The following is a 27,812-nucleotide window of genomic DNA, read 5'->3' as shown; positions in this document are numbered from 1 at the left end:
GTATCGGCGCCCGCACTCCCGCAGCTCGAGGGCCCTGGTCGCTCGTGAGCACACCCTGGCCGTTCCCCACTGCCTGTGCGGACGCCAGAGGCCTTAATTTGGACCTCCATCTGACGCTCTGCATTTCCCGCTCTTTTCTAGACGGTTTGCCCTGCTGCCCGCGTCACCAACCGCCAGACATGTGCCTTGTCCCTCTGTGCCTGCACCAGCACACTTCATGTCCACCCAAGTCCTACACTCTCCGGTCTCTGCCATGTCGAGGCCACAGATCGGCATCGACCGCCTGCCGACCCGCCGTGTCTCCAATGAGCCGCGCGAGGCCATGAACTGCAAGAGCTGCCGCAAGCGAAAGGTATCATCAGACCGCATTGCCGTTGCAGCCCTCGTCTGACTCTACCAGATCAAGTGCAATAGGACACGTCCAACCTGCGAGGCCTGTCAAGTCTTCAACTGCCCTTGTGTCTACGGTAGGCATTCGCCTCCGGTCTCGCTTGAGTAATGCTCTGACCCGCCCTACCAGATGCTGTTCCCAAAAAGAGAGGGCCCAAAACGGACGTGCTTGAAGCTCTCCTTAAGCGCGTAGATGGGTTGGAGAAGCGTCTACATTCAGAAGGCAAGAGCGAAAGCGCCATTGAGGATGAGCCCCCCGGCCAAGAAGGTGTACTCGAGCGCAAGAATTCAGCAGCGTCCTCGCAATCCCGCCCCATCCTCGAGATTACTCCGAACACCGCCAATGCTGCAAAGCAGTTGATGTCCCCAATTGAGCCAAGGTGCCTATAGACAATGCCTGTTCAAGCACCCAGAATAGTAGCTAACTGCGCGCCAGCCTGCAAACTCCCAGCTTGGCCCCGGATCTTCTACTCGACACCTATTTTGCCAGGCTCCACGGGAAGCCATACCATATATTGGACGAGACAACGACCAGGCAACGACTGCAAGCCAATCAGCTACCCTCCTACTTAGCCTATGCCATCTACGCAGTCAGTGCACGGTATGTCAGACGTCACATGATTCTCGCATCGCCAATTAATTCTCCTCCTGTAGATTCACACCCCATTTCGGTGGGTACAATACCGCAGTCAGGGTCAGCGACGAATATGCACGCCGAGCGCGCATGGAGCTCGATATTGACGAGCCATCTATCGAAGCCCTACAGGCCCTGATGATCCTTGCGCAAGCGAACTTCCAATTGGGCAAGGGCAAGAAAACCTATATGTTGCTGAGTACGTGATCTGCATCGGACGTCGGAGTATTGCCTATCGCTAATCTTGTGTCGCAGCCTCTGCAATCAGCATGGCATTTGCGCTTGACCTCCATCGTGAATTGCCACTTGCCCTCAAAGTGTCGCAAGGTGAACGCGAAGGTCGACGACGATTGTTCTGGTCCTGCTACCTCATGGACCGCTTCGCAGCCGCAGGTTCCAAGCGGCCATCGTTGGTCGCGGATGAAGCCATCGTTCTTCGCTTGCCATCATGGCAGCTGCACCCGGGCGGCATGCTGCTCGAAGGCGACTATTTTCCTAATGGTTCAAATCTACAATACATGGCTGGCGGACGCGCTGGGCAGGGTAGCATGGGTATGCTGATCGGCATAGCAAAAATCCTGGGCATTACGAACCGGTACCTCGCAGCTGGTGGAGTACGAGGCGACTCGCACTTCCCTTGGCATTCCCTCTCGAACCTCTCCAAGATCCGACAAGAACTCGACATTTGGGCTTCGGAAACACAGGACACGTTCACTTCAATTGACGCCCTTTTTGGCCAACCCGACAGCACGATCCTGGTTCTTAGCAAACTCGTATATCACCTGATACATTGCCTGATCTATCGCCCCTTTTTACCCGTGGACCTTGCCGAACTCTCTGGATCTTCGCAACACCAATCATGGCAAATCGAAGCGACGAACTTGTGCTTCCTCCATGCGAACGCCATCGCGGAACTAGTCGAAATTGGCAGGGCTTCTTCCATTATCGACTGGCCTGCGTTTGTAGGCTATTGCGTCTGTACTGCTGGTACGATCCATATTCATGGAGCACACTATCGTGGACAGGAGGGTGAAGTGTTCTCCGTCAGTCCTGAGTTCCTGTCGCGAGAAATGCATCAATTGTCCGAACTTCGATTCGTCTGGGCGAGCGTGCAGCATCAACGGGAGACTCTACAAAACATCTATGGAAGCCACACCGAACTCGTCAAGTCCTTGGCGACCAACCCTATGCGCTTCTCGTCCGTCTTCCAACTGGAAGACTTTTTCGACCGGTATCCGGGACACGTCTTTGATGGTTCGCATGTTATCTTCACAGACATCCCAGTGGAGATCATTCACGAAAGGTGTGATACTCTCATACCCGAAAACCACAATAGCTAATCCAAGACAGCTTGCCAGCATACAATGTTGACCAGCGCACTAACGTCTACATGAACACTGGCATGGGCAATCCGAACGTGTACCACCCATCTCCAACGGTACCGTCCAGCACCACGTATTCGAATGGACATCCTAATAAGAAACGCCGATCGAATACCATGAGCTCCGCGAAAGTTCTTACGCCAGCTGTTCCTGCTCCACTTTCCACACCGACGTCATCGACACATCCTGTGAACTCAGATGCAAAGCCAGTCATCGCTGAAAACCGAGCTCCATCTCCCGCCACTTCAGGGCCGTCTTTTTTGCCACCGCCGCCAGACAACTCCACCAATGGCACACAAGGCAACAACGCCCCTATGAACAGTTCCAATCTTCCGTTCTCGCCCAATTTCACATTCTCACCGTTGCCTCCGATACCCAGCTTAGCGCCAACGCCGACCCCTGGTCAGACACAGGCTCATCCACCGCCGCCGCAGGCTCAGGATACGCCGCACAGTGCATTTGATCCCATGCTCAGCATGCCAACACCATATGACCAGCAGCCTACACCTGGAGCTGCGAGTACATCGGGCGGATCTGTGCATACGGATCCCGACAAAGACCCTTTTCTGAGCCTGCTTGAACAGCTTGCTGAGAATGAAGTCAGCCGCGGAGGACCGTCGGAGTTGGACTACTTCTTGAGCGGACAGACCGGATAACATGTCGCTCGCCAATCTCGCTTCAATCAACCACCTGGTCAGAGCTTAAGGAATGCTCTGGCCTGTTTGTGTAACGTCGCGTATACGTTACGCATGCGTACCTTCGGATCAAGGTCCTCACAATCAACTTCTCTTCTCTATGCATATTGAATCGCGAATATATTTCTTTTAAAAAAGGAAAAGGTACGGAACGAAAGCGCGGCGCTGGAGGGGGGAGTTTGGAATTTATCATTCAGGTCTGGATGAATGGGTACGGCACGGAACCTTTCTGGGACGCGAAACTGGACCGGAAGGAGGAGTCGTGTTTTTGCTTTGGGTTGTCACGGCCGTCTCGTCTCGTTGCGTCTCATCGCTGCATTTCTTGCACTAGCATCATCTATTGTACGAAATATTCCACGGAGCACCAAATCTGGTCACGGCAAATACCATGATAGCGTTTTGCATTGCTAATTGCGCATTCTCCACCCACACGTCCATTGCAGTGCTTCGCCGTTTACCATGAGCGGACGTGACGCATCGCTTAAGAGATGCTCACCTCCTCCAATCTCCGCTTATCAGGCAGCGTTAAGATCGCCATAGGCGCACATCGCACCAGGAACAGTGGAGCCTGACTTGGTTGGGTAGAGCGAGCAGCCGTTCCCAGAACTGCAACCGAACTGCGCAGACCGTTGACGGATACGTCGCGATACGCCCATAGACGCAGGCAGTCGCAGTGTAAGACCTCTAGGCACAGCAGTGGCGCACCCGTGGCACGTCTATCCGGGCTTGCCTGTGCCTGGAATTCCCGCGCGTGGCGTGCAAATCAAACGGTGGGCAGATTGCCTTTGCGCCAGCGACAGGCACACCTAACGAATCCTAACAGGTTGGCCTAGCATGCACAGCATGTTGCAGCACTCGCACATTTCCCAGGAGGGCATGCTAGCCGCTCGCAGGCGTGATGGATGTGAGGGAGGGTGCGCATTTCCCGGCTTCCGGATCGCACATGCGGCGGTTGGTGTGCCCTGGGAGGGAAGGGGTCGGGCGGCCGGCAGTGAGAAGGGCTGATTGGGATTGAGCCCCGTGCTTGCATTGCAGACGCAGATGTGCATGCGTGCTGGGTCCAGGGTGAGAGCATGGGAGGTATGGAAGTGCGGGGTGTGTTGTGCGACTTGACCTGCAGTGCATTGACGCTCGGAAGACACGTGAGCGGGTTGGGTTTGGGATGAGATGGGCCGCAAAGCATCGTCGAGCACTGTACCCCGCGGCGTTTGCATTGTAGATATTGGATTGTTTGGGGGTTATGCGGAGAAGGTGGCGTGTCGGTGTGCGTGGGTGGCTTGGAGACATACCATAGTAGGTGGGATCAGACGCTTCAATCTAGAAAGTCAACAACATGTCCATGTTCATCTAGCCTCGCCTTCGTGAACACTTGGTCATCTCCCCTCGGACAGTACGCGGTAGGATGGACGAGGAAGACCAGGAATGGGGCGGACAGGGAACCGTGACCGCTGAGCGATCGAATCAGTCACGCAGCCCGATGTCGCGCTCCCGTAGCTGCCACGCCGCGCAGAATGTTGACCAAAAGCAAAACGTGACATGACTGTGGGCAACAGCGCAGGGAAATGCTCGGTGGCGCCACGCAGCTCCACTGGAACTAGTCACGGTGTCGACTATCGTTTGAACAAGGGGCGGCTATCGTTTTGCTAGGTGGCTAGTAGCAAAGGGGCTGGCTGGCTTGTCACCTTGTCATGGCGAGCTTGGACACGGGAGTGACCTTGGTCCACAGTCCGACTCCACTCCACCGATCGCGCTGCTCAAACCTTCTTTTCTGTTACCGACGGGCATGGCGTCGTTGCTTTGGCGCGAACATGAGTCAGGTACAACTGGCGAGAACGAGCGGTCGGCACCTGTGGGTGGGGTGCGTTACTGTACCCGGAGTACGTACCGCCTACAGTGCCGCCGAGGTACATGCAACATCAGATAGCAGGCAGCCACAGAAAGCTTCTGATCTTAGACCATGCGTGCCGGGATGCTGGATGTGATGTCGGGAGTTGTGCGCGTCCTCGCGTTCGCTTCACTACTACCCGACCCCGACACGACGCCGACAGGCAAATTGCAATGGTAGCAAAACCTGGAGTGCAGTCCCGAGCGCCCGACAGACGAGAGCTCTTTTGCGGCTTGTTGCTCCCGCACCGCAAGCTGCTGTAGTGCGAACCTCAGTCCGCCTGGCTTCCACGCAACGCAATTGGACTGCTGTCGTAGCACGGCGGTTCGTCACGCTCAATGCTGCCGTGGGACGTGGTACGCTCTAAGCGGTGCTCACCTTTTACGTATCCTTTTCCCAACAGTGCTTCTTACGGGCACCAGAAGCGTGCAACAATCTACGAGGTTACACGGGTGATTCTACCTGAGGCGATGGATCCTGGTCGCGACAGGACGGTATAGTAGGTATCCTGGGTAAGACCCCAGGTTCGTGCTATGCGAGGCCGTTGGGTAGTTGCTGACTCAGGAAGGGAACAGGCATCATCGTTGGTGGCATAATATCCCGCACTTTGTCGCTGTATGCATGGGCGTGCGAAGACCCTGATTTGCAGGCTGGGGGATGGATCCAGCAAAGAGCCTCGCTGCGAGCGAACGTGATGCTGAGCTTCCACATGCGATCACGAACCCCAGCATCCCATATTGACGACATCGTGGGCAGTGTGCCGCATCCATGCACAATCCAATCAGTTTCGTCCAAGTGCAAGTCCTTATCGCAAACCATCTGTGCGGTGACTACATGAACAGCATTATGAAGAAGACCGCCCAGAAGGCTACCCAACCGATGCCCGTTCCCAGCCTGCGCCACCAGCATCAGGATGCGCAAGAATATCTCCTACCGCAGCTTAAGTCCGAGGCCCGACGTTACTGCAGAGCACCCCCCGAACGGAACCCCAGATTCACGGCAAAGGATGGCTAGTTTGCAATCAAGAAGGTCATAGCTCCACGGAGCATGCGGTCCGTGTGGCCTAAAGCGGAAGTGCACGATGCACAGAAGACGCGTCTGATTTTTCTGGAATAATCTATTCTACGCTCCCTGTGTGTAAATTACGGTACTTTAGTCGCAGATCCGGGTGAGGGGATGAGACTAGGTCATGGTGACCTGGAAATGGTGTTAGCACGAGACCAAAGGAGCGTAGACGCGCTGGACCTGACTTACTAGTTCCTCTGCTGAAACGGGATGAATAGCCTGGGACGGTACGTTAGCGAACGTTGGTTCAAACTCCAGATCTGTTTCCCCACATAACACAGGGTCGCAACCACCTGATGCACATGTGCAATCAGGTCTGAACCCAGAGTAGGCATCAAGACGGACGGTTTACTTACCACACAGTTGTCGAAATCCTTCTTGGTGGCGCCCATCTTGATCGCCACACCGAAGCCCTGCAAAATCTCTGAAGAGCCCTGCCCGAGAATGTGCAAGCCCACCACCTTCTCCTCCTCGCCGACGCAGATGATCTTGTAAGCTGTTGGTCCCTTGTCCTCCTGATCCATCATCGCGTAGTACATGCCCGTGAATTCCGTCTTATAGATCTTCACCTTATCCCCGTACTTCTCGCGGGCCGCAGGTTCGGTGAGACCGATGGACCCGATTTCCGGGTGAGCAAACACCACAGAGGGAATGTTCTCGTATGATAAATGAGCGTCAGACTTGCCGCCAAAGAGACGGTCTGATAGCCGGCGTCCTGCGGCAATTGCGACAGGGGTCAGCTCGAAGCCGCTATCGGATACATCGCCGATTGCGTAGATGTTGCCGATGTTGGTATTCTGGTACTCGTCGACCATGATGTGGTTTTTGTCGTTCAATTTCAAACCAAGGTCCTTCACGTGCAGATCCTCGATTTCCGGGGAGCGGCCCGTGGCGAACAACACTTGTTCGACCTCGATAGTACCCTCCTTCTTGCTCTCGGTCTCCTGATAGGTAACTCGCTTCAAGCCATTACCAATGTCTTCCACCTTTGTAATCTGCGCACCCTTGTACAAGTGGACGCCCTGACGTTCGTACTCCTTGGTTACGGTGTCCTGAATCATGGGGTCAAACGTGCGGAGAAGTTTCTGGCCCCGAATGAAGAAATGAGTGTCCGTTCCTAGTGCATGCAGCATGCCCGACATCTCCACACCAATGTACCCTGCACCGCTGGTAGCGATGCTCTTGGGCTGAGCTTCGAGGTCAAAGAAGCCATCGCTGTCAATGCAGAGCTCGGCTCCAGGTATCTTAGGTACATTGGGACGCCCGCCTGTGGCGATTAGGATGTGCTTCGCTTTTATCCTCTGGGTGCCTCCCTCGTTCAGTGCCACATCGACCTCGTCTTTCGCAACGAACTTAGCTCTGCCCTTGAAGTGCTTGATCTCGTCCTTGTTCAGGTTGTTCTCGTAGATGCCGTTCAGCCTCTTGACGTACGCGTCCCGCTTCTTCTTGAATAACGGCCAGTCGAAGGTAGGCGTGTCGTATCCTCCGAATCCATATGCCCTGGCATCTTTAAAGGTCTCCGAGATAGATGCCGCATTCCAGGTAATCTTCTTAGGCACGCAACCCACGTTCACGCAGGTACCACCATATCGCTTCGACTCAATGGAAATGACCTTGGCGCCATGCTTTGCTGCTCTACGGGCTGAAGCAATCCCTCCACTACCGATACCGATGACAAGATAGTCGCACTCTTCCGTCTGCGTGACGGGAGCCATGGTGGGGGTGGAAGAGGAAAAGTGAGAAGAAAAAGCTGACAAACGAGAAGCGGCCACTGTTGTTCTTGAGGGGGCTGCGAGAGCGGGGCGTCCCGAAGCAAGCAGGCGCGGGGCAATAGAGCAAGGAGCAGTGAATGCGGGTCTCGGAATGAGCCTTTGCAACTGTCTTAATGCAAGTGTTCTACGCATGAAGGCAGCAGTGTGGACTAGACCTTGTACTTATACGATGACGCCACTGCACCCGAGCCCAGAAGGGAGTGGAAAACCACGGGTTAGTAATCCTGTGCAGCCTCAGCAAACGAGCGACGGTTGAAGCTGTTCACCGGGGGGATGCCGTGTAGGATTTGTCAAAGGAGTGGATGCTAGGCGAACAGCAGCTGTGCAACCTCCTTCCGAAGCAGTGAGCGGTCTCGCGGCGTTAAGCTCCGTAAAGGAGGCTGAGCGTGAGGATCGAGAATCGACTTCTTTCAAGGCTGGTGATGACGAAGCGTGAAATTCGTGCTCCGGATAGCTGCATGGCGCTATGCCTCTCTGAGAGCTAAGCTCGCGATCATCTCCTCCATCGCGGCCTCAACACCATTCTCTGTCATGACTGATTCCATATCACACGTGCATTCAACCGTTCCACGACAGGCGAACTCGAGTACAGCGTGCCGAAGCATGTCGGCTAAATTGAATCAGAGCAACCGCCTATCGTAGCTTGCCTCCGAATCGTACGACATTCGTAGTGACCGTGCACGCACTCCTCTTGTTCACTGGGCTCGTCAGCCATCGCCTGCACCACTCCTCTTCGAGGCCTGCCAAAAAACAGTAGTTCACCATGGGCGGCAGGCTATCCATGCCCCGTGGCCCAGATGGCGTCAACGCATCCAAGCCTACCTCTGGCCCTACGCCCGCTCGGTTGAGCCGGAATCGGGGGATCATTAATGGGCGAGTACGGATTGAACGCTCTGCTTACCGAGCGCATGCATACTGATTCCATGAGCAGACAGTCATGGCACCTTTGGCGGCATTGACCATGGCCGGCCTCCTCTTCGTCTACGCAAGGACGTCGATTCGAGCAGCGAAATTGAACGCGCAAAAACATCGCGAGGCAGATGGCGGGCAGATCAGCTGGCACAAGGAGAGCATGCGGAGGCATGGACAACTGGAGAGAGTGGACAATGACCGGAGTACGCTGAAGGAGGCGCTCCAGGCGGATTTCTCGCGGTCGAAGAAAGAGGTGGCGCAGGAGGAGACAAAGGTCAGGACAGAGCGATCGGCTGAGGAGGGAAGATTGCGCAAGATGATGGGAAAGGACGACTGAAGAGCAGTCTGGGAACATGGGACTGGATCATGGCACAATATTCGGCCGGGGTGGGTCCGCGCTGCACAACTGGACATGTTTCTGGATTGACACCAATTCGTGGGTATCAAAAATAGGATGGGAAACAGCGATGATGTTGGTCGGAAATCCACATCAATGTCGATGATGCAGATGGTCATGAAAAGATAAAGATTCGAACAAGAACCGCTTCGTAGTTTGACCTTTCTAGCAAGCATGCTGATGAGACCGAACTTTGCTGTGTAGCGGCGCCCTTTACCTGGCTGCTTGTGCAAACGGTAAGCAATGCGAGCGGCGTAGTAAACAGTTCAAGATATGTCGAGGCATCTGTTCGTCGAGATGTGATTCGCTAAACGTTCCTGATGGTGGTGATGAAGCTTTCACATGGTAATCCCAACCCCGCATTTGCAACATGGCCCATTGCGCTTCATGATAGTCTTCCATGTACATAGAAGTGAGGGAGGGGGCTCTGCGGCTGCTTGTTGCTCTCTGCTTGCGCGCTGCAGGCATTGATTAGATGAATGAGCGAATATCAGGCACGCAGGAAAGCTACAAAAGCGCATCTGAACGCGCTGATCGCCGCGGTGGGCCAATTGCAGCCCCTCCAAGATGGCTTTAGACCGTTTTGGGGCTGCACGTTGCACAAAGCCGCGAGCTTAACCCCACCATTTCATCACCACCAGCTCAACCTCGCGTTGCCATTGTCGCCCGGCCACACGTCCATCCTCTAACTTCTTCTCGACAGGACCCTCGGGCCATCCAATACTCTCCAGCTTGATCTCTCGGGCGACGCCTTGATGGAGCTTGCCCGGCTACTGGCCTCATCGCGATTGCCGTAGGAAGACGTAAAGTCTTCCACAGCTAGCGATAGCCAGTATGCCCGAGCGTGGCCCCGATAGGACAGATTTAAAGCCTGCGTATACCCGCCCCCGCGATGTCCACGACGTTTCGAGAGCCGTGTTGCGCAGCGAGCAGGCGAAGCGGTGGACCAAGCGATATCGTACCGAGGTAGCTGCGAGCTCCAGCAGTCTGCTCTCAACCTTCGTTGCGGTGCGTATTGAACGTGGCCATCAATCGCGCTCTAGCTGACAGCTCCCAGTACCCTCTTGACTCCGTGAAGACGCGCCTGCAAGCGTGCGTGTACATCGCTCCTTTATTTCCTGCATGAGACCTGACGATGAGCAGCTACCAATTCAAGTCCTTCACCGATTGCGTTCTCCATACATACAAGACGGAGGGCTTCCACGGCTTCTATCGGGGTGCGCTCATATCGTATAGTTGGGCACGAAACATCAGCTGATGTCGCATCACAGGCGTTTGGTCACCGCTCGCAAGCATAACACTCGTGCGGACGGTCTCGTTCTCGATTTACCAGAGATCCAAGTATGCGATCGATGACTGGATGTTCCGAGCCACGGGAAGCTCTCCCCTCGTTATTGCAAATACAAAGGATGCACTTCCTACACTATCGACGGTCGCGTGCTTTGGACTCTCGGGGGCAACAGCGGGTGCTGCTATCACGGCTATCGCTTGTATGGAACATTGCCACACCCTATTCATATCGTGATACTTATGTTGCGGTACAGGTCCGTTTGAGCTGACCAAGCTGAGCGCGCAAATATCGGTTTTGATGGCTGATCGGAAAGACGGCAGTGGCACCAACGACGCGGTCCGAAAGAGCTATCAAAATCTTGGGACGTTCAGGACAGCACAGAATCTTATTAGGCATCGGGGCTTGATGGGCCTATATTCCGGCTTCCATTTGCATCTGCGTATGTGTTTTGGACGTGAACGCCTATGTCTAAGCTTTACTGACAATTTCAGTCCGCGACACCATTGGCACTGGGATATATTTCGTAACGTACGAGAGCGTGAAGCAGATTTTGGCGAACGCCCGCGGAAGCTCTCCCACAAGTCCCTTGGCTGTCGTCGTTGCCGGCGGCATGTGTGGGCTTGTCAGCTGGGCTTGTGTATGTCACTGGTAATTGCTTCAGAGAAACAACGTGCTGATGTGCAATGCAGATCTTCCCGATAGATACCGCCAAAAGCATCTATCAGCGGAATTGCCTTGTCGGTGGAAAGGAGAAAGCGGAGAGGCCCAGGATACACTTTTTCAATGCGCGGATGTATCGCGGTATGCTTCCAGTGACACTCGACATACTGTGGACATTCTGCTAATGTGATTCTAGGCCTTGGTGTTTCAATGGGCCGTTCATGTGTCGTGAATGCTATTTTCTTTACAGCGTTTGAATTCACCAAGAAGCGCATCAATCGAATGACGATCGACGAGGAGCTCCTGCGCGCGCACGGAGCATGAAAATCGATTTGGCGACTTGTGATATCAATATCTTCTGTCCATGATTATGGCTGGCTGCATAGGGCATGGAGTTGGTGGAATCGGCATGTAGTCTTGGATCTTGCTGCTGCTACCAGTATGCCATTGAATAAGCATGCAGACATGTCGTGCGCTTTCGCATGTCACCTCACGCAGTATGAAAGTCATGCACCGTGTCGGCTGATACTATACGGGTTCGTCTTCGCGACTTGCGATTACGCCATGGGCTATCGTGGCATGCTTGATTGCTGACATTGCTGCACGTACATGCCACAACTCTTCCAGGTCTTTGGCTTCCTCCAGAAAGTCTGAACGGTAGCCGTTACGAGCGCCTGTCAATCGGTCATTGAATGCAAGGGATGATTTGTTGACGTGCCGCAATCGGGTCCAAAGCGGATGAGATAGATGAGAGCGACACTTGTTCCCGGTCAACTCCAAGATCGAATATCTGAACGCTGTAATACAATGAGGCCATTCGGTACCTTCTCTTACTTTTGGCGGTCAGTGTTTACAGGGTAGATGCGCAAGTTACCCGCCTCCCCCTGAAACGACATTCTACACGTGTAACGCTGAAGAGGACTACAGAAGCGCAGCAATTCGCTCATTTCAACGGAGATGGGGGCAAATTAGGTCCCCTACATCATCGCAACGGCTGGGACAAACCCGAGGATTTGGAACCCATGACGAAATCAACACAGACATGTGCTTCTACCGACGGGAAGCCTGGGAGCGTTGCTTGGCCCAATGCAGTCACACTGTTTGCTGGATTCTTTGGCCCGAGAACAGGTCAAAGTCTTGTTGCGCGAAATATTTCATAGTCTTGGTGCTTGATGGCCTTGTAATAACCGCTCTTCAACTTCTCGCTAATTGTCTCAATACTGTTCTCATCCAATCAAGCCTTGGCTTTGAAGATGTTCGCGTTCTTCAGCTGGTCCTCTGGTGCTCGATGCCCCGATCCACTTGGTCAACGTTATTCATAGTCGACGCTCCATTCTTCAAAGAGGAGGGTGTCTCTACGGTGTCCTCGTGCTGAGTCGCGGAAACCATCCTTCAAGTCCTGTAAGTATTTTATATGCTTACAATCGCTGATTATGGTTGAAAACACAGCTGCTACGGTGATGGTATGGAAAGACTAGAGGCATCGTCATCGGCGCAGCATATGCACACTGGAGCACTGATGTGGTTGTTTGTCGTAATCGTGGCGCTGTGTCTCCTGGTGCAAGCAGTCCATTGAACAACCACGTCAGCGAGTGACACTGGAGTGAGAGGATCATCGAAATGTTAGAAACGCAAAAGTCCATCGCAGACTATTACGGAGATTCCAAGGGGATCATTGAACGAGCGTCAGGCGTTATTAGGAGAGAACTTAGCAGGTCACTGAACAGGCAAGAGTAGGGACCCGCAGTAGACATCTTGAAGGAGTAGTGGGAAACGTACCTACACAGGTTACGGCACTGTCCATACCGAAAGCTACCATAATGGAGTCATCAAGAGTTGAGTGGAAAAACTACAACTTATCCCCATCGGGATCAAGGTCCTGCTTTGTATCGTGCAATGGCTCTTTTGGGCTGGTTTCCTTGGTCTTAGCTCAGACAAGGACGTACTCGAGCGCGCAAACACTCTTATTCGACATGACTAAACACGCCCGATGTCTTGTCCCTAACCTTGGAAAACATACAGTGGTATGGACGACCTCCTTCCTTGGCTATCGATTCTGTTGCAATGATTCCGCAAACCACAGCTGGACGATAGCAAGTCTTCAGCAGTTTCAATAATCATCACCTTGTTGATGCCATGTCAAGTCTATGACACATGAAGACGGCTGAGAGCGCAGTCATGACTAGCAGATGGAGACTAATAAGGTAAAAAAAAGCTGTCGAATGAGTGAACAGTCTAAGAAACGGTATCGTTGCTTCAAACGATGTGATTTTCATTATTGTTGTTTATCCAAACTCTACCGAACAAATTGGTCCTACTTTTTCTGATCGACTGTTCTTCTAGTATCAAGTCCTTGTTGACTTGTTTCAAATTTCATGCATCGTGGTATCTTTCTTGTTGCCGCCGCTTTCTGTCAGTCCATTAAACAAATCCTCAAAAATAGCCCAATAACCCAACAAGGAGAGTTCGATCGGCTCGCAAGATCAGTAACCAGACAAAATCGAAATAATATGAAGCAGCAGAGTAAAATCATGTTGATTACAGTCATGCTAGCTTGGCGGAGCTGATATTTCAACAGTGCTGGTGTTAATGTGATAGTGGACGGAAATTGCCTACCTGTCTGCCTAATGTTGATGTGATTATACACCGTGCAACGAGCTCTCCGATCCCAAAGAGCTTCGATCCGTTGGCCCTCAGAGGAGACACTGTAATGTGTTACGCATCGTGATGTTAATCCAGCCTGCATTGCACGCACATAATATTCTACTCCATCCTGTGGGGTGTTGTCTGCCTGACCAGATATCTAGACCTGAGCTCTCCCCCAATGGTGTGAGGCGTGGTTTTTGATTTGAGTCGTTAGCAAATGAGTCAGCGTTCGGATGTTGGTGCGAAGAACACTGACTTACTGTATCCCCTGGTGATAGGACCCGTGCAAAGCCCAGGGTCTGATTTAGCGAGCGGTGGATTGGATTAAAGTCTACACCTGCTAGGTCTTGCGTGCTTGAGATCTTCGAAATCCGCTCGGAGAACCTTATCAGGTTAGTTTCCCCGATCCAAAGCCATTTAAAATTGTGGCCTTGCTGTAAGTTTTGCCTTCGGCTGATGGCCACATAATGATACCGTATGTAGCAGAAAAAGTGTCGTCAAAGGTAGTGTGTTAGACCACTCTTCGTAGACTAATGGCAACACCGTCACAGTTCGCATTCACACAAAGGCAATTCAACTCAATACTTGATACCGCAACAGTTAATTCGCAAATGCCCATGACAGATCAGCCTAACTTTATGCCCTAGAGGCGATGCTGACCTCAGGTTGAAGCAAGCGATTGGTATTTTGGACTACGTTTTATACTTTACGGTGCAGGATAGTAACAGTAACAGTAACAATGTTCACTAGCTTCGTTCAGTAGGATGACAGCTGTACGATTACCCATCATTCACTCACCGATTCTTCAAATTCTCTTCGTGTGGCCCAGGGAGTGCTCTCGATCCAAGCAAGCAGTAGTGAAAGTGACGGTGGCAAAAACGGGTATGCGAGCAACGATGGAGCTGTTGAGAGTTTCGAGACTACGTTACTTGGAGAAGTACATACATGTGGATGCCGTCTGGGTGCTCACGCACATAAGGCTGCTTGTCATAGGATGGAGTATCGGCATATTGCGCCATGCTTTCTAACAGTTCACTCGATATTCCGTGATGCTTAAGAAGTCGATGTTCACATTAGCAGCTTAAGTTAATTTTAGGTCAGGTGGAACTCGGATGTGGGGATGAACTACCCAAAGTCAGAGTAAGAACGTATCACATCGCAAAACTAGCACACCTAGTGTATTTGCATTAGCAGTATATCAGTGCTTTGTGGAAAGACTGTGTCACCTCCTAGGGCGCTTGAATTAGAAGATTAAGATTTTCTAAGCGACATAGTTACTGTAGGGAAGAAACTTGAAGTATTAGCTAGATCTTGTTGAACTTATCTATTAGGCCTAGTAGAGCCTAAAATAGGGTACTGAACTATCAGAATAAGTGCACTAGAGTAGTCAGACTAATACTTTACACCCTATAGTAATTACATCGCTTAAAAATTCTTAACCTTCTAATTCTAGCGCCCTAGGAGGTGGCATATTCCTCTCACAAACGATAATAAAAAAAAGTGGGGGAATGGTAGCCCAGAAACTTAAATCCAATGTGACGTACAGTCTACCAGCTAACTACCTCGTAGCATACACGTCAGTCCGCATTAGACTTTACATTATTTAGGACACATATAGGATCCATGATCGCATTGATATACTTCCTAGTGTCGGTCATTTCGGCGAAATCGCATCGCGCGAGAGGTGCTGGCCCATGAAGATTAGACAACGGTCGCGGATGATGTTTCTATTGTTTCCACCAGAAATTCTGTGAGATGAGCCGCTGCAGAGGGCGACATAATGTCCATACCGACGGCCGCGATGACCAGAAACAAACTTGAGAGAGCTGTACCGGAGTAGACAGAGATAGCCAAATCTCAGTTAGACAGGCTGCCGACCTTCGCTACGAGGGCTTCTTCAGTTGATCCTGACGAAGAAAGGGGTTTTGGAGGCTGGTTAGCGATAGTATGTGAACATTTTGTGCGGTTGCAAGCTGCTCACGTCATCATAATGGCTCGTCCCAAGAAAAAGAACGTTCCAAGATGCCCACGGGACGTTCTGGCTGCGGTTCAGCATTCACGGAGAGGTCGGTGCAGCCCATACAGATGGGTGTGAACGCACGATAATTCCTGGACGTACATTGGCTTGAAAAGTGCCTCTGCCTGCTGATCGGTAGGCGATTTCCCATGCTGACTACTATGTACAATGGATTAGCAGGTACGAGCTTTTCGAAACGTGCTTGTTCAAGCCACAAATGGTGATTTGTAGAGGAAAGCAAACGGAGCTTCCCGCATAACCTTCGTGTGCATTGCGCACTGCCTGTCAAGTAATCTTGGAAACTTGCCACAGAATACAAAGATTAGCACCTCGCAACCTCAAGTCGCGTGTAGGAAATAAAACCTTAGATTTCTGTGGTGGGTTCTGGTCCATTGGATTGCAATCCTAGTTACTGCTCGGACTTTACCCTGGATTATGTTCATCGAAGCAATTGCCCTTGTTCTGAGTCAGCACTCAATACCTAAGGCTATTGATACCCTATGAAATACCGCAGGCTCGTGATTTGGTACAAAAGCAATACATACCAAGACGTAGACTCATATTCACTGGATGGGACATCACATATTTAGATTCATAAGCTGTCGTTAGTGTACACTGGGTTCTCTCTATGTCACCTCTCCTCGGGCCTCTGCGTCGCCTCCTCGTACGTCGGCGGCGCCGGAAACGCTTCTTTCTCTCCAAATTCTTCCATCGACGACACCTGCCCTACCACTGATTCTCTCTGTAATCCAAGCCTTATCTCCATAGTCTCCAGATCTTCAAGCTTTCTCCCTGGCATCAAACCGGATCCGATCCGCACAGGTACACGCAACTGCACGACAGAGACGCGTCCAGCCTTTCCTGCATGCCTACACTGCAGCCCTAGCAGAATTTCGGCCTCGTATCTACGCGATATGTTGCAGGCGTCGAAGTTGGGTACCGCTGTCTCTGGAACGCGTTTATCGCACCACAGCGTGGGGTCGATGTCGCATTCTCCTTCTTCGTCGCCCAGCGCAAGTCTCAAGTTGAGGTTACTGAGCGATTGTATCGTCCAGCAGCTCATCTGACCGCTTGAAGCTGAACCAGCACGGATGTCGGTATACGCGAAGAGCAGTAGCTGGAAACTTGAGAGGAAAAGGAAATGTGCGCTGTTGTTCAACCCCTTGGCAGTGAGGCGCAATGCGACGTTGCGAGCGCTTCCAGTTGAAAGACAAAAATCTTGAGGAAAGCTCGCGGTGATGAGGAGGCGTGTGGGCTCCGTGACGGTGGACAGAAGCTGCATAGCGTTGCGCGTGCTCGTAGGTGTGGATAATTCGGGAGGTCCTAGGATGCTTGCCGTGACAGACTTTGTGCTTTGAAATGAGTGTGGCAGTGTTATAAGTGCAGAATCGGGACTTGTATCAATTGGCCATACGTTGATTCGTGTGCACTTGAATTGAATGTCAGTATACGACTGAAGTGACGAGAACTCCACAGTTCATACCCTTCGTGTAGTTGACTTGAACAAGTTCTTGTAAGTTGTCACTGCCACATCTACCCGATACGACGTATTGGCCCCCCTGACAAGATCTTCCATAGATGGTGGAAGCTTCGACGGTCCAAAGTTTCTAATACCATCGTCGAACAATGGAGAATTTGGAGGACACGTTGGGCATTCCGGGAACCAAGGAAGCTGAAGTCATGGTAAGAGGCTGGTTTCAATCTTCGGGATCGAGAATAAATACCTTGAGCGCAAATTCGAAGCGATGATATCCAAATCCAAGCTTTAGACTTTCTACCCTTGTGTTGTCCTCTCTGTTCCAATTTGGGAGCAGAACTTGGCTTTCATGTACAAGCTTCGAATCCTTAGCTTACCCATGATGAATGTAATGTGTGAACCTACGCAATGCTTCTCTTCTTCTCTGTGATTCATGAACAGCCCAGTCGTATCTGTGAGGACGGATGTGGTTTCGCCAGTGAGACTGGCTGAGATCTTGGAGACAATAATCGTAGTATTTGGACAGTAGACAACAACGCGCCCGTATATCGTGTCCCCATTGGTAAATGTGGCATCGGGATGATCGAGTTCAATTGAGACGTTCATAGTCGCTACTAAGTAGCCTTCGAGGAGCAGCACGCGGACTGAACGGAACGGCACGTGATATCAAAGATGTGTAAATGATGGTTCCGACGTACTGAGATGAGAATGTGTGAGAAATGAAACTGTAACGATAATAAAGGTTGAAGCTAAGCTGAAACGATTAATTTGTTAAAACATGGTAGCTCTTTCGACAAATTTTATACAACGTGCTGGTGTTTATCTTGCGCGAATCGTACACTTGAGCTTCCGGCTCCGAGCTCCCCGGCTATTTTTAGTCGGCCACAAATTTGCCAGCGATAGAGTGTACCTCTTGAACTTTTTTCGGCGCGTCCGACACCCTATAACACCGCGGGACACAGTTTGAGTGTTTCGGCATGTTCGATGAGGGGACGGTACCCTTGTGCAAGAGGCGCTAGTTGGCTTGGCTAGACAAGTCGCCAGAATTCCAATCCTTGGATTTCCGTGCCGCTCTTCGCCTGAGACAAGGACTTTGTTTCTCGAATCGATGTTGAGCTATCTGATCGTGTTGCACACAAGCCGATAAGTGCTCTTGGCGTCCAAAAGCCCTAAAACAATTCACGCCAATTCACTGTAGCGAAAGGGACAAGAGTTATAGCTCTCCTTTTTCAGGAGTTATTTTATGCACTATCTTTATGCACTATCGAAGAAAGAGAAGTCTGCATCCAGCCAGTCAAGGGTAGGCTGGATATCGAAGAGCTCCCAGCCTGGATCAAGGGGGGTAACAATGTCATGATGAATATCTGTCAAATCGATTGGAGTGGCCGCAGTGGACGACGATTGCTGTGGCAAAAGAGCCTCCCCAAGTCGGTCAGTGTACGTCTGTTCGGTGACGAGAGGAAGAGAGGGATGCGAGGTGACGACGAAGTCTCGCGTGGATTTATCATGCGTTCCGTAGTCCCCTTGCCTCGTAGTTGGGCTGCGACAGTCCGTGTCGTTCACAATTAGGCCTTTGCAAAGGCCGACGAAGGTTTTGAACAGAGCTTGTAGCCTGGCAATTGACGGGCTCCGGTCCGCAAGGCCGTCAAGCTGCGATGTGACAAGCTCAAGTGTCTCGAAGTCTTCTTTGTGGGAAGTCGCAACGACGTTGCAGAATAACACAAAGAATGGTGTCAGTGGGTGGTATAACGCGGTCCTGGCTTGGTCAGTAAGGATACGTGAAGCGTGTGTCATGACCAATACCAATGCATGTATGCGATGTGGCATCGGCTGTCGGTAATAGTCATGGATGACTCCTGAATTGCGCGCAAAGTTGCCATCGCCATGCGCGCAGACTCCAGACAGTCGGTGTCGATATGAGGCTTTGTTGGCAAACAAATCTGTCGAGAACGAAGAATGGACGTGCGCAAGGAATGGTATGAGAATTGAATGGCATTCAGTTCACTTGCGGTATGTAGACCATCCCATGAGCTCGAAGGTCCATGTAACTGCACACTATTAGATCCTAAGTTGCAAGCTGCAGTTGAAGTAGCTCACCGCGCTAATGCGTGCATGCACGCGCTGTAGTCTGTCTAGGAGATCATGCACTGCGAATTCTACGCCTGCCACAAGTGAGCTATCGTTCACTATCTTTGAAGGGTGAAGATCAGAGATGAACAAAGCCTGTATAGGCACAAAATGGAGGTATGTCGTCAGCAGCGACGACATTGACCGGTTGAGAGGGTGAGAGATGGCCAAGTCTACCCCATCAGACTCCAAGAGGCAGCGACTTCTCCCGAGCATCATGGAGTAATTCTTGTCTAGGATATGACACCAGATATAGCAATAGAAGGCCTCTTCATCGTCTTCTGTTTCGGTGCGACAAGCTTCGATCCGAGAGCGTAGATCAAGATCCTCACATACTTTACATGCCGCGGAAATAAAAGCCCAGCAAGATGTGGAATCTCCTGTACCCTGCGCAATAAAGGCCTGTTGATAACGTCAGTACAGCTTGTACATTCGAGCGTTGAGCTTACACTGCACAAGAGAGCCTGAAGAAAGACCAGCGAAGGAGTAGACAGAAGTTGGATACGAGCCATGGCCAGCTTCACGCTGCTGTGATATGTTGCTGCGCGTGAGCGCACCCCGTCTTCGACATGTCCGATATCACTACCTGAGAGTATGGTATTTATGAATTTGAATGCGGCTGAGTTGACGCAGATTGAGTAGAGAAGTAAGATTTCGGAGCTTCCAGATCGATTGATAAGCGCAAGGCCCATAGCTTTCAGAGACCTCGGCGAGACATGCTTGAAGTAATCCAACACGTGCGGCCCGATGTTGTTGCCTTTTAATTCTACCTCGAATGATTAGACTAAAGATGATTTGGAGGAGGAGTAACATCGAACCGCGAAGCATCCAGTACAAAAGCTCAATTGATGGATACGTAATGCCTTCCATGACGTTGGCGACTCGACCGGCATGAGCATTGTAGGTGTTGGGTTTGCTGGCTCGGAGAAGATGGTTCACGAAGGACATTGCAGAGTTCAAGACTCCAAGTCTCTCCGAAGACATATACTGAGCGGAATCGATTTGCCACCGAATGAAGTCCTGAGCTCCAATGACGGACGGCGATTCGGACACCGTCGGAGAGTACGTAGAAGGCGATGTGGAGGGGTCAAAGTCATGCCGCCGGCTGCTCTTCTTTGACTGTGCTGGCGTGCCCTCTGTGGTTCTTCGGCGTTTGGAAGCATTTCGACTTCGTCGAAGGGAAGATGCTGTGCGTATGCATGCACTGTTGCCGTCGACACAATTGCCGCAAGGGTCGTCACGATCACATCTGACCTGCTATCTGTTCAAAGGTGTGCATACGAAAAGCAAGGTGGACACGGACCTTGCGCACTCTGCAAGAGTCGCACTAAGACAATATAAGTAAGGTAACGCGGGTTGTGATGGTCTGCTACTCAACAACTCACCACAGTATTTTGATAAGACGTCATTTACCCGTCGTTTGCGTAAAGATCTAAACAAACTATGAACCCCGACGACAAACTCGAGGCCTTGTATAAAGGCCGCCGCGCGCAGGTCTTGTCGCGACATGGTGACCTTTAGGGCTGAACAAAATGCGTTGCCAAGCATACTATTGAAGGCGATGAAAACTACTGGGTGCCGAAAAGGGGTAGCGCCCACAGCCACGCGAGCCACACGTAGTCTGCTGCGGTGGCTGAAGTCATTGAGAGCCAAGCTGTACAATTTCGATCAAAGACGTTATCTGTGGTGGCAGCCAAGCATCTTGCGCTGAGTTCGTGGCGGTGCAGGTACCTAGGTACCTTTCTGGACTTGGCGCCAGGAACGCGTTGATGCCCAGGTGCCCAGAAGGACCCCGTCACCAACACCCTTGGATCTTTCCCCCAGCCAAAGACGATGCGATGCTGCATCGGCGCTCTAACCATGGGTTCCGCTCCCTTGCACTTCACTCCTCCGCTGTTTCGCGGGTCCCTGACCTGACCGTGACAACTGTTGTAGCCGACTATTTTTAGCCGGGCGCACGCCGACCCTTTTCGTTGACAGCAAGGGCGATCGAAGATTAGGAGAGGTGTGAACATGTGAACTTATTCGTCTCATCTAGCTTTTCGCAACTACTTGGAATCCATTCGTTGCTTACGTTGGGACTCTTGCTTCATATTTACATTTCCTTGGGTGAATCGCTTTACACGTGATATTGTTGGACTACGAGAGGCATGGAGCGTCCTCCCGGGTATCAGCTGCAAGACCTTGCTACTCCTCAGTACGCTGCGAATCCAGTGGATCCACCTGATGGTCTCCAAAGAGATGCGGAGCATTATCCACAGCATCAGCTACATGACCCGCCCTTGACTTCGCCTTTGACTTCGCCTAGAGACGAAGCCGATCACCGGCTGCTGGACGATGGCCCTTACGAGCAACCGGGGTATTACGCACCACCTCCGCCCCCATCTTCTGTCTACAGTCTTACGGACACGGCTCTCTCATCGCATCCTCCAAACGCCGACTATGGCGGCGATTTTCACGACGAAGCCCACGACTACGGCTATGACCATGAGCCTGCACTCACGGATAACAGCTGGGTACGACGGCAGCACACTGTTCGTCAAGGTGTCAAACGGTCCAAAACTCGCAAGATCAAGCTGGTCCAGGGCTCAATCTTGAGTGTCGACTATCCCGTCCCAAGCGCTGTGCAGAATGCTATAGAGCCGCACCATCGTAATGCGGAAGGAACATATGATGAAGAGTTCACTAAGCTACGCTATACTGCAGCCACTTGTGATCCTAACGATTTCACTCTCGCCAATGGTTACAATCTTCGCCCAGCCATGTTCAATCGACACACAGAGCTACTTATCGCCATCACGTATTACAACGAAGATAAGGTTAGAAAGGACCCTTCTACAGCCCAATTCTCATCCCAGTAGATCAATCTGAGACCTGAGGACACTGACAACTTGAAGGTTCTCCTTGCTCGTACGTTACACGGCACGATGCGCAACATCCGCGACATTGCCAACCTAAAGCGCTCGCAATTTTGGGATGTTGGTGGCCCAGCGTGGCAGAAGATCGTTGTGTGCCTCGTCTTTGACGGCATTGACAATGTTGATAAAGATGTGTTTGATGTCCTGGCCACTGTTGGCATCTATCAGGATGGAATCCTCAAAAAGGATGTCAATGGCAAGGAGACGGTCGCACACATCTTCGAATACACTAGCCAGATTTCTGTCACGCCAGAGCACAATCTCGTCCGGCCTAATGCCAATGATGGATCATCGGCCAACCTTCCACCTGTACAATTCATCTTCTGCCTCAAACAGAAGAATAGCAAGAAGATCAACTCTCATCGCTGGTTGTTCAACGCTTTTGGTAGGATACTGAACCCGGAAGTTGCAATTTTGATTGATGCTGGGACTAAACCAGGTCCGAGGTCATTACTCGCACTTTGGGAAGCCTTCTATAACGACAAACACTTGGGGGGAGCCTGTGGCGAAATCCATGCCATGCTTGAAGGTGGAAAGGCGCTGCTCAACCCACTGGTCGCCGTCCAAAACTTTGAGTACAAGATATCTAATGTCCTCGACAAGCCCCTCGAAAGTGCGTTCGGCTACGTCAGTGTTCTGCCTGGCGCCTTTTCTGCATACCGGTGAGTACCTATTGCTAATTCACTCTGAGTCGTACTGATTTCGCATTGCTGTTTAGCTTCAGAGCGATCATGGGACGTCCTCTCGAGCAGTATTTTCATGGGGACCACACTCTGTCCAAGCTGCTAGGACCAAAGGGCATCGACGGGATGAACATCTTCAAAAAGAACATGTTCATGGCCGAGGATCGAATATTGTGCTTCGAGCTCGTGGCGAAAGCCGGGCAAAGCTGGTAAGTATTTCTCTTGGCATTTGTCCAATACTGATTGGGTAGGCACTTGTCCTACGTGAAAGCATCGAAAGGCGAGACCGACGTTCCCGATGGCGCAGCCGAATTTATTGGGCAGCGACGAAGATGGCTTAATGGATCCTTTGCAGCGTCTTTGTATTCGATCATGCACTTCGGGCGACTCTACCAATCCGGCCACGGTATCGTGCGACTTTTCTTCCTGCACGTCCAGCTCATCTACAATGTGACCCAAGTCATCTTCACTTGGTTCTCCCTTGCCTCTTACTACCTCACCACTACTGTCATCATGAATCTGGTTGGCACTCCACAGCCCAAAGCCGATTACCACGGCTGGCCATTCGGCGACAAAGTGACTCCTATACTCAACGTTGTCATCGGATACATATATGTTGCCTTCCTTATCTTGCAGTTCATCCTTGCATTGGGCAACCGACCCAAGGGCTCCCGAAAGAGCTACCTAGCTTCGTTCGTCGTTTTCGGTGCCATACAGGCATACATCCTCGTCTTGACGACCTATCTAGTGTACCGTGCTTTTAGCACCAAGCCGATCGAGGATCAAATCAGCGTCGATTCCGGGAAAGCCTTTTTCGACTCTTTCTTCGGCGGCAAAACCGGAGTAGCAGGCTTGATCCTGATTGCCCTCATAACCATATACGGGCTGAACTTTATTGCGAGTTTTCTGTACCTCGATCCATGGCATATGTTCCATTCCTTTCCGCAGTACCTGATACTCATGTCAACTTACATCAACGTGTTGATGGTCTACGCGTTCAACAACTGGCACGACGTCAGTTGGGGCACGAAGGGATCCGATGTCGCAGAATCCCTACCTTCCGCTACCATTATCAAAGGGGAAGAGACGCTCGTTGAGGAAGTAGAGCAAGAGCCAGAAGACATTGATGAGAAGTTTGAGAAAGTGGTTAAGCGCGCCCTTACTCCTAGTAAACCCCATGATGGCGGGTCACAGAGAAAAGATACCGAAGACTCGTACAAGAGCTTTCGCACTGGACTCGTATATTCCTGGTTGTTATCCAACATTGTATTGATCATTGGCGTAACCAGCGATGACTTTTTATCTGTGGGCGTTGGGGTACGTGTCTCTTTGCATGACTTCAAGAAGAGGCTGACAAACTGAACAGGAAGCATCAACGACGAGAACGCCACTTTACTTCCGTATCCTACTCTACGCCACGGCAATTCTGTCGCTTATACGCTTTTTCGGCTTCCTTTGGTTCCTATGCAGGACAGGTCTGATATGGCTGGTCAGCAAAAGATAACCACGGCATATAGCCTGGCGTTCTCATAGAAAAGGTCATTGTTCGTCAATGAATTCTCAATAGTTGCATGTTGTCGTAGTTCTTAGGGAACTCAGCTCTTGCATGTAGAATGTAAATCAACTGGTGGTGCAAACCCAGGACCTAAGCTTCCCCCGACGCTTTCGAACGGCAATATTCGAAGTCTTCTTATTATGGTAGCTGCTGGTTCGCGGATACCATTCTATCATCATCAATTTTCTTCCTCCCACTCCCTTATTCTTCCCGAGATATACAGGTACAGATCCTGTAATTCAGACATAATCCTTCCGTTTCTATCCACAAAGCATGCTCTCGTCGGCAGGAATCACAGTGCTCTTGTTGATGCTCAGCAATTTCGTTCGCTATGATGAAAAATTGGAAGAAATTAGCTGCGATTCATCAACTCCACCGGAACAAGACGGCATCAAAACCTGCAGCCGCAGCGATCAAGGTTGCGGCAGATAGATAGCCTTGTTATAATGCCTACCTATACCTTTAGTATAATTATAATCGCTATTCTTATACCTATTATCGCGTACTACCTTTTAATAATGAGGACTGGCGCGAAAGAACTTCTGGTAACCTCACATACGTGAATATTCGCTCTGGGCGACACTAAGCTAGCTTCTACCTTCTTATATGTGTATTGCCCTCTACCTACGCTGTATGAGACCCTGACTAACGCCTCCCTAGAAAGTAAGATAGGGAAAATATACAGGTCTGGTTTTATAGAATCGGATTTAGATTCATCCTAGTCTCTGGCACGAATCTAATACGTAAAGCCTTGACGACGGATAGCCACCTCAACTGGAACCACGTGAGTGCTTAAATGTTCGGGCGCTTGTTTAAGGCGCTAAAGAGGATCTGCGATACTAATATTGCTAACGACTTAGGAGCTGGGTTAAGACTATATCCGGGTAGTAATGTCTACCTAGCGCAGTGCCTAATCCGTAACTAGGTTCTTTTCTTTAACGATACATTCTTAAAGAAGAGTATGGATGAGTTGGTCCCATGGTTACTCCGCAATCGGTAAGGGAGATACAAAGACTTCGATGATAGTGAGGACTGGGTAGACCTACCGATCTTTATATATTTCTGCGTAAGTTTGTGTTCCGTTGCGGTATCGTCTCTTTCTACTGTTACAAAATGCTCTACCTGAAACCAGACATGAAAAAAAATTCACAGAGTCCGACGATAATGTCCCGTTCCTGACCGCGGGGGTTACCACGGTTCATGAATTCAGAATGTCTAGCTGCCGTCAAGCGCTGGAGAAACGAAGCTGTACGGAAAAGTAAGGAAAAGCAGGAAGAGGACAGTGAATGGGGGCCCGCATAGAGACTGGGAGTAATAAAGAGGAGGAACAAGCTGTTCAACGCAACCGAAGGCCTATTCCATGAGGATGTAATAGCGGCTAGTGACCTGATCATTATGTGGGCGTAAGTCGTTCCTGTGACCCTGTGACTCTGTCTGCTGTTAGGGAGCATTACGTAACAAGAAGCAGCTTTACATTAAACGTAATACCAGCCACTTTCTGGTCTCTTTTCAAGATTATCCGCAATAGAGACCTCTACAAGCAGTTAAAAGTAGCACTTAACACAGCCCCTAGCCCCTATGGCTCATCCCCTATATTAAAGATAATTAATCATGCTCTCCTTTAGTCTATGAGGTGCTGCGTCTGCACACAGCTTCTCTATTAATTCGGACTGTTAAGAAACCTCATGACCTAGACTTATTGGCCTTAAAGAGAGATCAGACGGTTATGGTATCCAGCCATATCTAGTATTATTAACCATACTAGAACTCTGTGGACTCTTCCGGGCGCAAACATGCACTAGACGATTTCTGAGCCGAATGCTTCCTCATCTAAGAAGGCGATTTTTCGTTAATTAGCTTACAAGGTAAGTATATGCTCTATAGTAAGAGTGAGCATATATGCCCTAGTCGACACTTCGCAAAGTACGAGATGCTTCTTAGCTTTGCTGTGTTGGTGGACCAATTCGATATCGACACTATGAGCCCGAAGGATTGGAGACTAGAAAATGGCCTGAGTAGGTACGGCTTTGGCGCGGTACACCTGAAGTAGAGACTTGAAGCATGTATTGGGAGAAAATCCTGATGAAGGTGAGAGGGCTGACATGACCATATAATATTAGTGCTTGGGTTTGTCCTCTACCAACTGTCTTCTCAATCCTTTAGCAAGGGTCGGTAGAAAATTCTGTCGCTCAAAGACTTGACTTTACGAGCACAGCGAATACTGTTCGTATGTCCAACTGAAGCCATTCTCAAAATTTCCTTAAGTCAAACCACTAAAGCCCATCACCCCCAAGACTTTTCGAAAGTTCACCACAGCTCCTTTGGAGACGAATCCTGCAGTCGTTACTAAACTCCAAGTATCCCAGTGCCGCGCTGATACTGTGTGGTGCCCATGGTAATGGGACGAGTTAAAGTAGAAGGTGGCATGTTCCGGCGCCACGTGCATCACACACCATGAGCGCGTATATGTGTAATGCTGTTCACCAGCTTCGCCACGTTGTGTCTGATAGAAGCCCTCCTATTGGCTTGCAAAATTTTGCATTGTTATTTGAAGGGGATATAGGCTTACTTTTTGTCTCCATCCCGTTAACCTCTTTACGCCACTTTATTTCTTTCAAGGACAGCAATGACATAGTCAGAATAAGAGCAGTACGTTCCAAAAATCACTTCGACTAATATGAGTCAATTTCTCAGCGTCGTCCCACGCACTACACGCCGCTTAGTGCCCTATCGTATCGCCACGTTTGCTGGTGCTGCAATGCCGCGTTCATACACAGCCAGCTAACAATTATTACACCTCATGTAGGACCTCGCAAACCGAAAAGACCTCGACTTTTGCAGTGCCAGACCCAAGCTTTGGACCTTCTTTTCGAAAGGGGCCTTGATATCCGGGATGAAGGCGTATGTTAACGTACAACGGCGCCGCTCCCGTCGCTCTGCCAGTTCAAGCACTGTCAGTTTATTCCTCAACAATCAGTATCCACACCAGGTCTAAGATGGTCAACTGTTAAACTCCGTTCTCTGCAAAGAGACGACGATTCAGACGATTACCCATGGTATGTAGAGGCTGGACTTTGTCGCTTGTAGATGGGAGGGAATAAATCACCCACCTGAAGTTACATTTGAAGGGGCACCAACTAAGCAGGAGCGAAAACGAGCCTTGAGACATGTTACACGGCGGATGGAGACAAATACTGGAAGAATCAAGCGAACCATGACAAGAATAATGCCAAGCGTGAGGACACATAATCTGAAGTCAAGCATGAGGTGCCGACACTTTTATTTCGATCCGTTGCCTTATAATAG

The 27,812-nt window shown here is 50.7% G+C and overlaps 7 protein-coding genes across 7 annotated transcripts; 5 read left to right on the top strand and 2 right to left on the bottom strand.

Moving 5' to 3' along the window:
• Positions 1 to 217: 217 nt before the first annotated feature.
• N0V89_002583 (uncharacterized protein) lies at positions 218 to 3,062 on the top strand (the record flags this gene model as incomplete). Its single annotated transcript, XM_056211391.1, has 7 exons — positions 218 to 352; positions 401 to 467; positions 521 to 770; positions 827 to 991; positions 1,045 to 1,223; positions 1,280 to 2,327; positions 2,375 to 3,062. 7 exons carry the CDS (start codon positions 218 to 220, stop codon positions 3,060 to 3,062), a joined length of 2,532 nt encoding a protein of 843 aa, XP_056074864.1.
• A 3,106-nt stretch (positions 3,063 to 6,168) lies between these two features.
• Positions 6,169 to 7,766, bottom strand: GLR1 (Glutathione reductase; the record flags this gene model as incomplete). The annotated part of the gene is made up of 3 exons (XM_056211390.1): positions 6,169 to 6,183; positions 6,241 to 6,270; positions 6,408 to 7,766. The coding sequence occupies 3 exons, from the start codon at positions 7,764 to 7,766 to the stop codon at positions 6,169 to 6,171; spliced, it is 1,404 nt and encodes a 467-aa protein (XP_056074863.1).
• An 820-nt stretch (positions 7,767 to 8,586) lies between these two features.
• On the top strand, positions 8,587 to 9,072 carry N0V89_002581 (uncharacterized protein; the record flags this gene model as incomplete). The annotated part of the gene is made up of 2 exons (XM_056211389.1): positions 8,587 to 8,700; positions 8,755 to 9,072. The coding sequence occupies 2 exons, from the start codon at positions 8,587 to 8,589 to the stop codon at positions 9,070 to 9,072; spliced, it is 432 nt and encodes a 143-aa protein (XP_056074862.1).
• An 894-nt stretch (positions 9,073 to 9,966) lies between these two features.
• Positions 9,967 to 11,407, top strand: N0V89_002580 (uncharacterized protein; the record flags this gene model as incomplete). The annotated part of the gene is made up of 8 exons (XM_056211388.1): positions 9,967 to 10,140; positions 10,190 to 10,224; positions 10,276 to 10,349; positions 10,404 to 10,622; positions 10,677 to 10,862; positions 10,915 to 11,060; positions 11,113 to 11,224; positions 11,280 to 11,407. The coding sequence occupies 8 exons, from the start codon at positions 9,967 to 9,969 to the stop codon at positions 11,405 to 11,407; spliced, it is 1,074 nt and encodes a 357-aa protein (XP_056074861.1).
• Positions 11,408 to 16,377: 4,970 nt separating this feature from the next.
• N0V89_002579 (uncharacterized protein) lies at positions 16,378 to 17,604 on the bottom strand (the record flags this gene model as incomplete). The annotated part of the gene is made up of 2 exons (XM_056211387.1): positions 16,378 to 17,069; positions 17,601 to 17,604. 2 exons carry the CDS (start codon positions 17,602 to 17,604, stop codon positions 16,378 to 16,380), a joined length of 696 nt encoding a protein of 231 aa, XP_056074860.1.
• A 3,896-nt stretch (positions 17,605 to 21,500) lies between these two features.
• Positions 21,501 to 22,211, top strand: CHS3_3 (Chitin synthase, class 3; the record flags this gene model as incomplete). The annotated part of the gene is made up of 1 exon (XM_056211386.1): positions 21,501 to 22,211. The coding sequence occupies one exon, from the start codon at positions 21,501 to 21,503 to the stop codon at positions 22,209 to 22,211; it is 711 nt and encodes a 236-aa protein (XP_056074859.1).
• A 66-nt stretch (positions 22,212 to 22,277) lies between these two features.
• Positions 22,278 to 24,313, top strand: CHS3_2 (Chitin synthase, class 3; the record flags this gene model as incomplete). Its single annotated transcript, XM_056211385.1, has 3 exons — positions 22,278 to 22,930; positions 22,987 to 23,160; positions 23,203 to 24,313. The coding sequence occupies 3 exons, from the start codon at positions 22,278 to 22,280 to the stop codon at positions 24,311 to 24,313; spliced, it is 1,938 nt and encodes a 645-aa protein (XP_056074858.1).
• Positions 24,314 to 27,812: the final 3,499 nt, after the last annotated feature.

This window comes from Didymosphaeria variabile, assembly GCF_027946475.1.
Source record: "Didymosphaeria variabile strain IMI 356815 chromosome Unknown scaffold_2, whole genome shotgun sequence".
In the NCBI taxonomy this organism is placed as follows: domain Eukaryota; kingdom Fungi; phylum Ascomycota; class Dothideomycetes; order Pleosporales; family Didymosphaeriaceae; genus Didymosphaeria; species Didymosphaeria variabile.
This window is presented reverse-complemented; position numbering and strand designations above follow the sequence as displayed.